At 40.2% G+C, this 17,430-nt stretch overlaps 1 protein-coding gene across 1 annotated transcript in view; it reads right to left on the reverse strand.

The window, feature by feature from the left end:
- Positions 1-17,430, reverse strand: part of SCN11A (sodium voltage-gated channel alpha subunit 11) — a 107,195-nt gene that overhangs the window by 55,200 nt on the left and 34,565 nt on the right. The window contains exons 8-12 of the mRNA XM_055109673.2: positions 9,954-10,095; positions 8,886-9,083; positions 7,839-8,012; positions 5,106-5,235; positions 3,778-4,016 (exon numbers count right to left, since the gene is read on the reverse strand). Of these exons, the coding sequence (XP_054965648.1) occupies positions 3,778-4,016; positions 5,106-5,235; positions 7,839-8,012; positions 8,886-9,083; positions 9,954-10,095 (883 nt within the window). The remainder of the gene's footprint in view (positions 1-3,777; positions 4,017-5,105; positions 5,236-7,838; positions 8,013-8,885; positions 9,084-9,953; positions 10,096-17,430) is intronic.

Consider the following 17,430-nt stretch of genomic DNA (forward strand, 5'->3'; position numbering starts at 1 on the left):
AGAAGAATGAGAGAAGGAAGCCGCGGAGATAACACTTTTAAGAATGGCCCAAGGGAAGTACAGAGGTTACAATGAAATGAAAAGTATTCTCATGATTGACACACTATACCCTAAAGTCCATGCAATAGAAATATTTACTATTGTAGCATGAACCTCACTATGACTTTGCTCCTCTCTCCATCCCTCTCCGTGGTGCCCAGAGCAATGTAACCAAGCTCACAGACACCAGAATGGAAAATGAATATTATTTCTCATTCTGTTGAAGATAAAGCAAAATGGTATTACTGGTAGATGGCAGGGTGACAAAGTGTCAGGCAATCTCTCCTCTGAATTCTCTTTAGAATATCAATTAAAACAATTAAAATAGGGAGAGAAGGAATGTAAACAATAGCCCTGAAAACTAAGGATAATTATCCCCCATAAACTAGAATCCAGGAGGAGTTCACCTGACCACCTAATTTCAACACCTTGATCAGAAAAATTAAAAATAAAAACAAAAAAGGGGCACAGATCATAGAATTAGAAAACACTTCCAGGGGCAAAAAAAAAAAAAAAAAGTCTTTGAGCAACTCAATATATGGGATAAGCCTTAAATTTGTTATGGTTGAAAGGAGAATTAGTGAATCAGAATATAATCCTAAAACTCATTCAGAATGCAGGGCTCACACTTCCAGAACAAAATATCAAAGAATAAAAAGGAGAGGCAGGAATTACAAAAAGTACTGAATTTTGTATTTTCCATGGGCAAAATAGTTTTGTCTTTGTCTTCAATAATCAGATAAATACAGGCTTAAGAAATATGTAAAAATGTTGAATGTAGTAGCCAATTAAAAAATAAATCTGTCTTCCATATCTTTGCAAAAAATAAAGCAAATAATTTCTTCACAGCAAACAGCACAGTCTTATCACATACAAACACAAATAAATAGAAATGAAAAAAGCAAGAATACAAAAATAATAAGGTAATATTAAAAGGATTAAAGTCTTTACAAGGATTGTTATAAAACTGTCTACTACAATTCTGGGGGAACCTATAAACGACTAAATTCGATTATTAAAAATAATGGATTATCTATTTTTATAAATGATTCAATGATTTACTATTTATTTTTAAAAATGCCTGAAATAAAATGGCACAAGTTAAAGACAAAAGGATAGCAAAGATAAATCCAGGGTAGAAAAATAAAAATAAATCAAGAGTTACAAAGAAAATTCAAGTTTATTTTCATATTCCCCCTTTAAATACTGCCATCTACTCCTGCTCAGTGTCACCACCAGTATCTAAAAGCATACAGTGATGCCTGTCCTAGATAATTGTGTAGTCATCCCCACCTTTTTTGACTCACTCCTCCTTCTTGTATCTCCTTTAGGCTTTAGGCATCAAGCTCTACAGCATCACCAGATACCTTGGGACCATTAGTTTTGTCAATTCAATCCAAGTTTTCTTTATGGCTTCTTGGCATTCAGTGTATCCCTCTGATTAGAGCAATCTCTACCCTAGAGAGTTAATTTTCTAGTCCAGTCCTGCAGAACTCCACAGAGTGGCTTAATCCTGGCCCATGCATCAGAGGAGGGAATTTTTGATGTGCTCCTTGGAACTTAAGACTCCAAGGCTTCTCTCCACCACTACTGCCATGGGAGCAGTAAATAGTGTGGCTGCCATTTTGGTATTGTATGTCCAGGGAGTAGGCCCATGGAATGGAAACACAAGCTATGTGTATGGTTCTACATATTTCCTGCCAATTTTTAGGAGCTAGGGTGCAGCTGCTGCCTGTGTACTTGGAAAACAACAATGTCCCTGTGGCCCTGTGGCTCCTCCTGCTCTGGAGGAAGTGAAGAAGAATGTCAATCACTCAGTTTCCAACTGCAAAATGTAGCTTCACCTCCACACTCAGGATGTCTAGTCAGTGGTAAATCTGAGATGGGGGTTTTTCTCATTTTCTAAATTTGGACCAGCAGATGAAAACAGATCACCACTGTAATTGGGAAGCCCTGTCCACAGAGATGACTCTGGGTTTTTGAGTATTCTCTACAACTTATTCAGTAACTCCATTCCACCAGGAGGTGCTAAAAGGTGGAGTCTGCTGACCATGCCCCTATAGACACAGCTTGCTGCCTTCAACTGAAACAATTTCAGCTCATTTCTGGGATGCCTCAGCAGAGGATAGCTGAATACATGGCCAGGAGACCCTGATCTGTTACAAGCAACTATGTGTTAGGTTTGTCAAGCAGCATGGAATCTAGTCTAACCCATTCACACTCACAAGGCATTTATTCCCAAAGGCAGCATGGAGAAAGGAATTTATGTGCTATGTGCAGACTGCCTGTGAGGAGAACCACCCTGGTTTTATACTACAGTTCCACTGTATCACTGCTCCTTGTGGAGGGATGTGGAACTAAGGATGACAGGTACCTGTCTCTAGTGCAGTGGGTTCTTTTTTTTTTTTTTTGAGATGGAGTCTCACTTTGTCATCCAGGCTGGAGTGCAGTGGCACGATCTCGGCTCACTGCAAGATCCGCCTCCCTGGTTCACACCATTCTCCAGCCTCAGCCTCCTGAGTAGTTGGGACCACAGGCGCCCGCCACCATGCCTGGCTAATTTTTTGTATTTTTAGTAGAGATGGGGTTTCACCGTGTTAGCCAGGACGGTCTTGATCTCCTGACCTCGTGATCTGCCTGCCTTGGCCTCCCAAAGTGTTGGGATTACAGGCGTGAGCCACTGTGCCCGGCTGCAGTGGGTTCTTAACAATGTAAAACAAATTTTTTAAAGACATGTAAAAAGACATCACAAAAAAAAATGCCAAAAAAGGAGAAAAAATAACACTAAATAAAAATACATACATACATACATACATGCTTACATAAAGCTTGCAAATATTCTGCAATGCTAAAAATGATCATCTTTGTCAGCAGGTACATGGGACATGAATTTCTTCTATTTCCCTTATTTATATTTTTCCTTATTTTTTAAAAATAAAACAGCATTTATTATTTTTTAAATTAGAAAGATAAAACAAAAGTTTAAGAAGAAAAGGCTAGACATTCTGGTAAGGTTTTTAGCTCATTAACCCATCAGCTAATTAGGGTAGATCATCCTGTGGGCAATTATTTGTTGTTTCTGATATTCGAGGGACTAATTTTTCCTTGAGAAAAATGCCTTCCACAAGAACCATAAACTGAAGTGAACAGTCCTTGAAAAGTCTGCTCCCCTTAGTTTTCCCAATTTAACTGAGACTAGATCTATCCAATGAGAAACATATTGAAGCAGGCTCAAGTCTGGAAATTCACCCCACCCCAGCCTGACCAACCCCCAAACAACCCCTTCCAAAAAAGTGAACCTTCCACAGCTGACAGGCCCTGATTCATCTTTCCAGGGAGAATAACACCTAGTAATAATAGTCACATTATTTTGTGACAAATGATGTCATGAATATCACTGGGACCACAACAGCCATTACCATGGTTCTCTGGATATGGTTAACATTTTCTTGATTATCTCAGAGAGTTGACCTTTTAGGATGTCTGCTTGTATCTGGCTTACCACTGAATGGCTAAAGAGATACCTGAACATACCAGAGGGCCAACTCAGGACACATGGACAATTTCTGAAATGAACCGGGTAAAAGTAAAACCGTAACAGCCATCTTTTCCCTCACTCCACTGAAGGGGACCAAAAACCTAGGTTAGGTTAGCTCATTCACAAAATGTTTAGACTTTGAAAAAGTTATACTTTAAAGTATGAAATATGTTTTTTATTTTTAAAAAGTGTAATGTTACCAAATTCCCTATATTCAACATCTTCTCAAAACTGGCCTCCATCTTGTGATGCTCCATGGCCAAGAAGACAGTGTTGATGATGATGCAGATGGTGATGGCCAGCTCAGTAAATGGGTCAGTCATCACAGTTCTCAGGACCTTCTTAACGCACAGCCACTGGGGGCAACAGTTCCACACGAGGTACTTGGATGCCAGGTTTTCTCCGCAAGGGAGACAAGGCTCTTGTGATTTTTCTTGTTCTGGAGAAGAATGAGCGAGAGGTTGAGGAGTTAGCTCTGAAGCAATCCAGATGCCCTTTGCCTGAGTGCATTCCTTCCTCCCTCTTCCCCAGGGCCTCCTGATACATGATCAGTTGTGAAATGTTTTGATTTGTGTAGTCAGAAAGGTTTTTCCACCAATCTTAGTGCAGAAGAGACAATGTTCCACATACAACTAGCATGCGGCACAGTCAAGTCCATCAAATATTTACACTCTTACTGAGCATCCAGGAGCTGAGCTTTGATGTTAGATATATAGATGTGGAAATCAACATTGGCTGGCTGTGAATCCAATAGAGAGATAGATACAGGCACAAGTTATGTCCACTCAAGACAGACCATAAGGTCAGCTGTAACAGAGGCAAAACGGGCAACCAGGGCTCAAGGGAAGGGGCATCTATAAGCACTGAAACAGTAAAAGGGACTCTATCCTCTAGTTGAGTTCAGACCACCCCTGATTTCCCTGGCACCACTGCAGGGACACATGCAGGGCAAACGAGATGATGCAATAGGCTTAAAAGTGCTAGAGGACCTATTTGACCCCCCTTGCAGGGAGTAAATCCTGCTCCTGAACACCAACCCCTGGGGTGGGGTCCTGTTACCTGCTATTAATCTGGTCCATCAGATGGCTCCAGCCTTTCTACATAGGTCTTCTATTGCCCATGTGGGGTTTCTGACTCTAACTTCAATAACAACTGCCACCTCCTGGAGACTTCAAAGTCTTCTGTTCTTTGACTGACTATTGTTGTCACTTGGATCTCTTGTGACTCCCAGGCCTGGCTGTGAGGCCCTGTTTATGCATTTGGTCTGAAGTCCCATCCCAAGTCTAGCCAGCTTCCACCTCTACCCAGGTGCCAGTTTAGAGTGGGCCCACAGGGAAGGTCTGCTTCTTGTGAGCCACTTTGTTTACATGCTCCAAAGAGGCAAAGGAAGTCACTCTTGGCAGGATGGTACAGTGGGTTGGTTCCAAAACAGCCTCCTTTGCAGAGGGCTTCTAGGGGATTGGGAAGAAGAAGAATGGAAGGACATCACTGAAGTAGGCTTTCCCTTGGATTGGGATGTGGAACTTACCCTTCATGGTGATGGTGAGGATGCTGACAGCACTCAGTGCTCTCTGCCTTTGGAGAGGATCTCCATGCTCATCAAAGTGGTCCAGTGATAGATTCTGGGACAGTCGTTTGGTTTGCTCTAGGAGCTGTGGCTGTAAGAGAAGGCATGGGGCACCTTCTAAAGACAGGGGCTGCCTCTCCTCAAAACTTAACAAACTACTTTGTTCCAATGCTACATGTAATGAAAGTGCTCAACATTTTCCATAGGTCTACTCACCTCGTCTTTACAGCATGCCAAATATTCAGTTTTCTTATTTCATGTTTAACAAATAAGAGAAATCTGGTTTGATCATTCATATTTCCTATGCATGCACATTTCTAGAGTCCTACCTACAGACATTTTACTTTCTCTGTGTTTCATTCACTGCCAACAAAGAGCAAACAAAATTTTACAAAAACTAGTAAGCAATGGTTCCGGGTATGAAAGTAATACAAAATCCAATTTGTAAACAATGTTTAAAGGTAAGAAGTGGAGTATAAATTTAGAAAGGTGGACTGGAGCCAGATTGTGAAGTGCTAGCTCCAGTTGTGAAGTGAACAACCGCCTATACGGTTTTTAAAACGGTTAGTAACTAAAAAGAACAGTCCCACTAAATATCACAAAATCTAGATCCTAAACCTCAAGCACACTCTCAAGCTGGGCCCAAGGGCTAGCTCACTCTCTCACATCTACCTACAATTCTAAAGTTACTGGAATTAAACAGTGCAAACCTCCAGCTATCCAGAAAATTTGGGTTTTCCTAGTGGCTTATTTTCCAAGGGTTCTGACTCACCAGGGCCCCAGAGGGAACTATCTTTCTTGTGATAAGCCAATCTAGATAGTCTTTCTATGAGATCTCTCCCTATTACTACAGCAGAGAACTGATCATAGCAGTGGATGGGATCCTTCTACCTACTTCTGCAAAGGCCTCTCAATTCCCTTTCCCCACCACATTATCAGGCATACATATCCACCTTCTACCTACTACATCTCCCTCTATCTCAGGAAAGTGGCTCTTGCCATCTTTACCTGTATCTTTAGCATCTTCCTCTCTTCTGACTTTTCTCTGGATAATTAAAATATGTCTGAACATCCCCCACCTTAATGATAAGAATAACTTTTTCTGCTGCCCATCCCTCCCCCACCACCAGCTTCATTTCTGCACATCACGCTGCCTAATCAACATCCCTGCTTGGAGGTCCCATAAGCATCTGGAAATTGGCACATTCAAAACTGAATGAGCCATCTTTCCACTCCCAAAATGTGTACCTTTCCTGTCTCCATAAATTACCCTCCATCAAGTTAGCTAATCATGTCGGAAACCAGGCCTTATCCCCACACTGTCCATCAAGTCAACTGCTAAATTTTATCTTCTCCAGATCACGGTCGTCTGTTAATTGCTCTTCATCCTCACTTCCCTAACCCTGGTTTAAGCCACAGGCACCTCTTACTTGGTTACTGCAACAGCCTCTTAACTGGTCGCCTCCAGTTTTGCCCTCCTCCAATCCCCTGTCTTCAATGCATCCAGAATTTCATAAATCCAGTCATATCCCTCTCTTATATAAACCTTTCAATGCTCTTTACCCTTAGCCCTCATTGAAAAGGGTAAACTCTCTAGCTTTGTTTTCGAGGTCTTTTGTGATCCCCCAACTGATCACTATAGCCTTGTGCCACCCACCCTCCCCCAGCCTCATCACACATGTGCATGCATGAGCGTGCATGCACGTGCATACACACACACTGGCAAGTTTTCTAATGGGTCATGTTCTCCTGCTTGCCTTCGCTTCTAGGCTTTTGCACATTCTATTCTCTCTGCAGGTAATGCTCTCTTTTTCCTTTTACTGGTGAATTCATCCTTTCAGCTGACACATTGCATCTTCTGGGGACCCTTTTCCACTGCTTTTCCCCCAGGCCCCATGAATTCTGGATGCTGTTGGTTTTCCCACCCATATGTCCTTACTTGAGGACTTTCTCTAATGACTCAAATCCTGTCTTCCTTAGTGCACAGCAAGTAGGAAATTAGAGGGAAATTATTGTCTTCCGTCTTCAGCAATCTTTAATCTATGATGGACCAAAGTTGGTATATATATACCAACATATATGTGTGTGTGTGTGTGTGTGTGTATATATACACACACACACACACACACACACACTTTGATGCCCTTACTTTGGAAGGATTAAACTCCAACTACCTGGCTTCAGTGGTAACTGGCTTGATAATGCATCTTCATTGGTTACCTTCCATTCCATATAGCACTTCTTCCCTCCTTTCCCAGTGCTCCCTGGGATCACTTCCCAAATAATCTACTTGCATTGTAATGTCTTTGGGTTTGCTTCAGAGGGAGCCCACACTGACACATAGTTCCTCCTCTGTTCTCCCACAGCAATCAGCACATCAGTCATCACATTGACTCATAACTGCCTTCTTATCAGTATATCTTCATCATTAGCCGTACACTCTGTGGAGTATAAAACATGTATCCCTAGCACCTATCCCAGTGCCAAGAAGATAGTAAACACTGTAAACACTCTAAATTGATGTTTACAAATAAATGGATAATTGAAAAGACACATGGATGCATGAAAGTATGTGCAAATGGATGAATGAATAAATGAGTAACTGAATAAATGAATTCTTTCAATTTGATTGGCAATTGGACCTGTCCCCCTGGACAGCAATATGGTATCATTAATTCCCTGGAAAAGACTTACCTTTTTTTGGCAATCTTCATCAGAATCTGACCCAGGAGGCTGGTCTTTCCCAGACTCTCTCAAAAAGAAGGACTTCCTTTTCTTATTACCAAAGAGCTTTCTCTTTTTTGGGGTAAAATATGATGTTTCAAGGGAAGTAAGTGAACTTCTGTCAATTCCCATGGCAACCAGAGCCTTCAAATTGAACAAAAGCAATTAAAGAACAGATTACACCTCCTCATGAAACATTGCAAATGACCCCGACCTGAGAGTGGTGAAAATCTCTCTTCTGGTAGCTCTGTATCATTTAAATTGCTCATCATCTACCTGGACTACGCTAGCTCTGTTATTTATCTGGGGAAACATGTCCCGTTTTTGCACAGAAATTGCAGCCACCAAAAGCAGCATTGACTCTTTCATATCTCTGTGTCACTGCCCCTTAGCACAGTGTCCAGTATGCGCTAGGCACTCAATAAATACTTATGCCTGATAGTGCAGATGTTAAGCACTTACGATGGGCATCCTTCTGACAAATCTTATAGAGGATCGGTGCGAGTATAAAACATGGTCCCTGTCCTGAAAATCTGAGACTTGAGCTGGAAGAATGTAAAGATTCCAAGGAAACTATTAGAATGGCCTATAAATAAGACAAGGATTGCAGACAGGGAGAGGTGAACATTGTTCTAGAGTCCACCTCAAGCAAAGGCCCCAAACACAAACATCTCCAGATTTCCACAAGAAAGCCTGGAGCACAGCCTGGATTTACATATACTTATGTTGTATCGTCTAGTCAGTAATTTGGGGCATGTCTTAGAAGGCTTAGACTTCAGAAGGTCAAAAAGCATCAAGACCAAGCATTCCCCGTTTTGAAGGGCCTGGTGCCTGGACAATTTTGTGAAAGATAGCAGCAAGCCATTCTTCAAGGGACTTATATTCTCAGAAAAGCACCAGTAGAGAAAGCACTGAGACCAGGCCAAGGGTGGCAGCCTTGAGTCTCAGGTCACATTGCCTCTGGGGACCCCTTCCCCTCCCCAGAGCAGATCCCACTGTCTGACCCCATGTCCCTACCTCCTTTTCCTCCTTTAACAGCTGCTGGGCTTCCTGAAACATCTTTTCCTTGGCCTCTATCTCTGCAGCTACATTCTTGTTCTGCTCCTCATATGCCATGGTAACAACAGCCAGGGTTAAGTTAATCAGGTAGAAGGAGCCCAGGAAAATGACCACAATGAAGAAGAAGACTGAGTAGAGCCCAGTAGTACGCAGGGTCTGCAAAGGACAGAGCATGTTCTTGAATATCAAACCTTCTTCCACAGGAGAGTGACCATCACCTCAAGCAAAAACCACACAGTAGCAGACAATTGGTCTTCCCCCAGCACTGGTGGGCTCAGTTGACCACAGACCATATAGCTTCCCTAATACTCCAGGGATTCCTGATGCCCTATCTCTCAGTGGGGAGATACTATCCACACCTTCACATGGAAGTTTCAGTGACTTTACTATCTATAACTCTCTCAAGAGTATCTGCATTTTTAAAATAAAAGTGGCAAGAGAGATAGGGCAGTAGGGAATCTGGAGGGGGCTAACATTTCTAGGAAGAGGAGGGGTTCTTTGGAGTCTTCTTCCAAATATTGCATTTAAAATTTTCTTGAAGTTTCTTTTTTTTTTTTTTTTGAGATGGAGTTTCACTCTATCACCCAGGCTGGAGTGCAGTGGTGTGATCTCGGCTCATTGCAACCTCCGCCTCCTAGGTTCAAGTGATTCTCCTGCCTCATCTTTCCAAGTAGTGGGGATTACAGGCACCTGTCACCATGCCCTGCTAATTTTTGTATTTTTAGTAGAGTTGGGGTTTCACCATGTTGGCCAGGCTGGTCTCAAACTCCTGACCTCAAGCCTCAGCCTTCCAAAGTGCTAGGATTACAGGCGGGAGTCAGCGTGCCCGGCCAATTTTCTTGAAGTTTCTAACAGAATTAGTAAGGCAGAATTTAACAGTACAACTGTTAAAGATGAGACAGATGATAAAAGTGGGGGATGAATGGTAGTTATAAATAAATGGTAAATAAATAGGTAAGTGATAGAGGGGGAAGGAAAAGGATGGAGGGAGGGAGAGAGGAAAAAGAGAGACTATAAATAGATAACCTGTTGATAAAGCTTCTCCCAGGAATCTTGGGTCATCAGCCGGAACATGGCAAGAAAAGACCAGCCAAAGTTGTCAAAATTCGTATAATTATAGTCAGGATTAATTTTGGTGTGCTTACATTCATATTGTATGGAACAGGCACTAGATATTGGAAACAAACAGAGAAATAATTATGTATGCCACAGCCAAGCTTCTCTTTCCTTCCAACGACTCCGGTTTTTCCAAGGGCTGTGGGATCACACCAGGAGCCCTAGAGGAAGGGAGTATTTGTAAAGTGGCCCACTGCCCTGTCTGACAAGACTCTTTTGCTAATGAACTGATTAATAAATGCATATAAGATAGTTTTTCATTGAAAAATTGAGTACAGTGACACGTGAACAATGAATAGTATAAAAGCACATACAATGAATATTAAGTCTTCCTCTCTTCCCAGTTTCCTGATCCCACTTCCTAGAGGCAATAGTTAACAGTTACTTTTGTAAATTTCCAGAAGTTTGCTATGACTACACAGCACATCCATATCTATACACAACTTTTATAATACACAAAAATGGGAACATGCTTTGCACTCTCCTGCACCTTGCTTTTTTTAATGGAACAATATAGTTTAGAGCTCTTTTCATATCACCATACAGGGAGATATCTTATTTCTTTTCATGTCTATAGTTCTATGATTTATTTAACTGCTCTGCTAATGATGAATATTTAGGTTTCAGTAATTGACAGTCCTTCACTCTTACAAACATTTGGGCAATGAATATCTTTGAACATAGGTCTTTTCACATATTACCAAAACACAAATTATTGAGTGTATCTATAAGATGTACTAAGGGTATGTATTTCTTAGTTTTTTAATAAATAGTATTTTAATCAAAGTAATACATGCACATGGCTTAAAAATTACATGCACCAAAAAGCTTATAATGAAATCAATTGTATAATTCTTTAACTGTCATTTATACACCCCAAATTCAACAACTGTTAACTCTTCTACCTCCGTATGTCTAAATAGTGCTTACACTGATATTTGATTTATCAATTGTAGTTCGTGTTGATTAACTTCTTGCTATGGTAGACATTTTTTCTTGGCTTTTTCATGTTGCTTTTTCATGTTTTACTCCCTCATTCTTCTGGAGCACCTGTCAATTAGCTTCTTAAGAAGATTGTGTAATCTTTGCATATATGAATATATATTTATTCCATTTTCACAATCAATTGGTAGTTTGGCCAGAAATAGAATTCTGAGTTGAAAGTTTTTCCTTAGCAATATGAAAGCACTGCTCAGTTATTATCCTGTGTTGCTATTAAGAATTCTTATGCCAGTTTGATTTTTGTTCCTTTTTGGGTGACCTTCTTTTGCCCATTAGTTTTAAAATCTTTTTCCAAAAAGTTCTGAAATGCCATGATAATGTCCTTGGCATGGTCCTTTCTCATTCACTGTGTTGGGTACTTTCTGGAGCACTGAGGGACTTGCATCTTTAGTCCCAGGTAAATTCTCTGCATCATTTCTTCACTAATTTCCTCCCTTTTGTTTAATCAGTGCTCTAGTTGTAGAATTCCTACTTAGTCAAAAGTTGGGACTTTTGAATTGACATTTACTCTCAAATTTTCTGTTCTCTTTTTCCTACTTTCGGGGCTATTTTGTCAACTTTATCTTTTAGTTCTAATATTGATTTTTGTGTAATAATGTTTAATTTCTAATAAGTTTTTTTGCTGTTCTTTTTTCACAACAAGCTGCTTTTTGTTTTATGTATATAATATCTCTTTTAATTTCACCAAGGACACTATTCAAAGTTTTCAGAGCCCTTTCTGGTTCTCTTGTTTTGTTCATGGCCACATTTTCTGTGGCTTTATCTTGGCCTCCTTTTTACCAAAGATTTTCTTCAGATGCCTGGTGAGCCTGAGCTGTTCATGTGTTTTAATCAGAGGACTTGACAAGCTGATTGGGATTTGCCTGGTGGGCAGAGTGGGAATTTGTGAGTGGTAGGTTTTGCTTTAGGTTGACTGAGGAGGAGGGCATCCATTGTGCCCTCTTTCTCACCAGACCTGGAGGAAATTCTGTGAAGTCCCAGTGCCCTCTAACTTCCAGGAGTCTGCTGAGGATGGACCTACCATATTTAATCTCCCTCATTTCTTGGTCACCATTCAAAATATAAGCCTGTTTTGTTCAATCTCCTCCTCTCTGGGTGCACCCTCTCGTCAACTTATACAGGTGATTAAGCCTCTCCGCCAGCATCCCCATCTCAGCTAATGATATTATCACTCACTCACACTGATATGAGAAGCATCTGTAACAGTTTTCTCTCCTTTGCACTTCCCACCACTCTCTTACACATGGCTTTGTATGCACAAATACACACCAACATCCCCTCTTCAATCTCCAAATTTTTTTCTTTCTATTTATTTATTTTTACCTATTATTTTAGGTTCTGGCGTACATGTGCAGGTTTGTTATATAGGTAAACTCATGTCACAGGGGCTTGTTGTACAGATTATTTCATCACCTAGGTACTAAGCCTAGTACCCAACAGTTATTTTTTCTGCTCCTCTTGCTGCTCCTACCCTTCATCCTCAAGTAGGCCCCAGTAGCTGTTGTTCTTTTCTATGTCCGTGAGTTCTCATCATTTAACTCCCACTTACAAGTGAGAACATGCAGTATTTGGTTTTCTGTTTCCTGCTTTAGTTTGCTAAGGCTAATGGCCTCTAACTCCATCCATGTTCCCGCAAAAGACATAATCTCTTGCTTTTTTATGGCTGCATAGTATTCCATCATGTATGTGTACCACATTTTCTTTATCCAGTTTGTCACTGATAGGCATTCAGGTTGCTTCCATGTCTTTGCTATAGTGAACAGTGCTGCAATGAACATGCATGTGTGTGTATCTTTACAGTAGAATGATTTATATTCCTCTGGGTACCTACCCAGTAATGCGATTGCTGGGATGAATCCAGCAACAGTAGTTCTGTTTTAGGTCTTTGAGGAATTGCCACACTGCTTTCCACAATGGTTGAACTAATTTACACTTCTACTAACAGTGTATGTGTTCCCTTTTCTCCGCAACATTGCCAGCGTCTGTTATTTTTTGACTCTAATGATAGCCATTCTGACTGGTGTGAAATAGTATCTTATTGTGGTTTTGATTTGCATTTGTCTAATGGTCAGTGATGTTGAGCTTTTTATCATATGCTCGTTCGCTGCATGTAAGTCTTTTTAAAAAAAAAAAGTCTATTCATGTCCTTTGCCCACTTTTCAGTGGAGTTGTTTTCTTACTGTAAATTTAATTTCCTTGTAGATGCTGAATATCAGAGCTTTAACAGATGCATAGTTTGCAAATATTTTCTCCCATTCTGTAGGCTGTCTGTTTACTCTGTTAATAGTTTTTTGTTTTTTGTTTTTGTTTTTGTTTTCTGTGCAGAAGCTCGTAAGTTTAGTTAGATCCCATTTGTCAAATTTTGGTTTCATTCTGATTGCTTTTGGCATCTTCATCATGAAATATTTGCCCATTTCTATGTCCAGAATGTTATTGCATAGGTTGTCTTCCAGAGTTTTTATAGTTTGGGGATTTACATTTAAGTCTTTAACCCATCTTGAGTTGATTTTTGTATATGGTGTAAGAAAGGAGTCCAGTTTCAATCTTCTGCATGTAGCTAGCCAGTTATTCCAGCACCATTTATTGAATAGGGTGTTTTCCCCATTGCTTGTTTTGTCAGCTTTGTTCAAGATCAGATGTTGTAGGTGTGCAGCCTTATTTCTGGGCTCTCTATTCTGTACATTGATCTATATGACTGTTTTTGTATCAGTACCATGCTGTTTTGGTTACTGTAGCCCTGTTGTATATTTTGAAGTTGGGAAAAGTGATGCCTCCAGCTTTATACTTTTTACTTAGGATTGCCTTGGGTATTTGGGCTCTTTCTTGATTCCATATAAATTTTAAAATAGCATTTTTTAAATTCTGTCAAGAATGTCATTAGTAATTTCATAGGAATAGCACTGAATCTGTAAATTGCTCTAGGCAGTATATCCATTTTAATGATATTGATTCTTCCTATCCATGAGCATGAGATGTTCTTCCATTTGTTTGTGTCATTTTTAATTTCTTTGAGCAGCATTTTGCAACTCTCATTGTAGAGATCTTTCACCTCCCTGTTGGCTGTATTCCTATGTATTTTATTATTTTGTCACAATAGTAAATAGGATTGCATTCCTGATTTGGCTTTTGGCTTGGCTGTTGGTATACAGGAATGCTAGTGGTTTTCGTACATTGATTTTGTATCTTGAAACTTTGCTGAAGTTGTTTATCAGCTGAAGGAGCTTTTGAGCTGAGACTATGGGGTTTTCTAGATATAGATTCATGTTATCTGCAAACAGGAATAGTTTGACTTCTTCTCTTCCTATTTGGATGCCCTTTATTTCTTTTTCTTCCTGATTGCTCTGTCCAGGACTCCCAATACTATGTTGAATAGGAGTGGTGAGAGAGGGTATCCTGTCTTGTGCTACTTTTCAAGGAGAGTGCTTCCAGCTTTTCCCCATTCAGTATGATGTTGGCTGTAGGTTTGTCATAGATGGCTCTTATTATTTTGAGGTATGTTCCTTCAATATCTAGTGTATTGAGAGTTTTGAACATGAATGGATGTTGAGTTTATCAAAAGCCTTTTCTGCAACTATTGAAGTATTCATGCGTTTTTTTACTTTAGTTCTGATGAATCACATTTATTGATTTGCATATGTTGAACCAACCATGCATCCCAAGGATGAAGCCTACTTGATTGTGGTGGATTAGCTTTTTAATGTGCTGCTGGATTAGGTTTGCAAGTATTTTGTTGAGGATTTTTGCATCAATGTTCATCAAGGATATTGACCTAAAGTTTTCTTTTTTTTGTGCCTCTGCCAGGTTTTGGTATCAGGACGATGCTGGTCTCATTGAATGATTTGGGGAGGAGTCCCTGCTCCTCAATTTTTTGGAATAGTTTCTGTAGGAATGGTACCTGCTCTTTGTACATCTAGTAGAATTCAGCTATGGATCCACCTGGTCTCGGGATTTTTTTGGTTGTAGGCTATTTATTATAGATTCAATTTTGGAGCTTGTTATTGGTCTATTCAGGGAATCAGTTTCTTCCCAGTTCAGTCTTGGCAGGGTGTTTGTGTCCAGGTATTTTTAGTTTGTGTGCTTAGAGGTGTTTTTAGCAGTTTTTAATGGTTATTTTTATTTCTGTGGGGTCAGTGGTAACATCCCCTTTGTCATTTCTAATTGGTGTTTATTTGGATTTCCTTATTTTTTGTCTTCTGCTAGCTTTGCTCTTGCTTCTCTCTTTCCATTGTGATGTGACATTGTTAAGTTATTTCTAAGTTTTTGATGTGGGCGTTTGGTGCTATGAATTTTCTCTTAACACTGCCTTAGCTGTGTCCCAGAGATTCTGGTATGTTGTATCTTTGTTCCCATTAGTTCCAAAAAACTTCTTGATTTCTGCTTTAATTTCATTATTTACCCAAAAGTCATTCAGAGGCATGTTGTTTAATTTCCATGTAATCGCATGGTTTTAAGTGATTTTTTTAGTCTTTTCTTCTATTTTTATTGTGCTGTGGTCCGAGAGTGTGTTTGGTAAAATTTTGGTTCTTTTGCATTTGCTGAAGCTTGTTTTATGTTCCATTATGTGGTCAGTTTTAGAGTATGGGCCATGTGGTGATGAGAAGAATGTATATTCTGTTGTTTTGGGGTGGAGAGTTCTGTAGAGGTCTAACAGGTCCATTTGGTCCAATGTTGACTTCAGGTCCTGAATATCTTGGTTAATTTTCTGCCCCAGTGATCTGTCTAATACTGTCAGTGCTATGTTGAAGTCTCCCACTATTATTGTGTGGGAGTCTAAGTCTCTTTGTAGGTCTCTAAGAACTTGCCTTTTGAATCTGGGTGCTCCTGTCTTGGGCACATATACCTTTAGATTAGTTAGGTCTTCTTGTTGAATTGAACATTTTACCATTATGTAATGCCCTTCTTTATCTATTTTTTATCTTTGTTGGTTTAAAGTCTGTTTTGTCTGAAATTAAGATTGCAACTTCTGCTTTTTTTCTGATTTCCATTTGCTTGGTATATTTTCCTCCATTTCTTTTATTTTGAGCCTATGTGTGTCATTACATGTAAGATGAGTCTTTTGAAGACAGCATACCATTGGGTCTTGCTTCTTTATCCAGCTTGCCATTGTGTGCCTTTTAAGTGGGGCATTTAGCCCATTGACATTCAAGGCTAATATTGATATGTCCTGTTCTTTCTGTCTCCTAAATGTCTCTGGAATGCATCCATCCAGCTTTCTTCATCACCACTGTACATCTTCATGATCCTTATTCTTTCTACCACAGTCTTGTAATTGGCTTCCTCATCTATTCTATGCATCCATTCTCTATACAGAAACCATAGTGGCTTTTAAAATATGTCTAATCTGCCCAGTCATCTGCCTGCCCTAAAACCTTTCCATGTCTCCTGCTTCCTTTGTGATCAAGACCAAAATCGTTGGCACTGATGAGCTATCACGTCCTTCATGGTTGGCTCTTGTCTCTGTTCCTTCCTGCTCTCTTGCCTGTCTGCCCAAAAAGTTGCTGGGCTTCTTGTCAATCCCTATATGCTCTTGTGCCCCAAGGCCTTATGCTCACCCTTGCTGTGCCTACTGTCTGGAATTGTTCACTCTTTCTCTTTATCTACTGGAACCTCCTACTTAGACTTCAGATCTGAGTTGTAGTCACTGTGAATTAGTCAGCAGGGGAGGAAGCAGTGACTGGAGGGTGAAGACTAGCCTGGGCCCTGAAAAGACCAAAGCCTGCCTGGAAAGATGATCACAGACCTGCCTTCTCAGAGTGCCATCTCCTCAGAAGCAAGCATGTTGTGATCACTGTGGAATGCTGTGTACTAGGAGTTGGTTTACCACAAAACTCTGGAGCATTCATATTGTACCTAGACTGAGAGAGATGTGCTGGCACATAAACTTAGAGACAAGAGCCCTATAAAGACCAGTTGTACATCATTGATCATTAGAGAAATACAAATCAAAACCACAATGAGATACCATCTCACACCAGTCAGAATGGCTATTACTAAAAAGTCAAAAAATAACAGATGCTGGCATGGATGCGGAGAAAAAGGAACATTTATCGACTGTTGGTGGGAGTGTAAATTAGTTCAACCATTGTGGAAAACTGTGGCAATTCCTCAAAGACCTAAAAACAGAACTACCATTTGACCTGGCAAGCCCATTACTGGGTATATACCCAAAGGAATATAAATCATTGTATCATAAAGACACATGCAAGTGAATGTTCATTTTCACACTATTCACGAGAGCAAAGACATGGAGGCAACCCGAATGCCCAACAATGACAGACTGGATAAAGCTAATGTGGTGCATATGTGCCATGGAATACTATGCAGCCATAAAAAGAATGAGTTCTATTACTTTGCGAGAACATGGATGGAGCTGGAGGCCATTAAC

The sequence above is a fragment of the Pan paniscus genome, chromosome 2 (genome assembly GCF_029289425.2).
Source record: "Pan paniscus chromosome 2, NHGRI_mPanPan1-v2.0_pri, whole genome shotgun sequence".
NCBI lineage: Eukaryota > Metazoa > Chordata > Mammalia > Primates > Hominidae > Pan > Pan paniscus.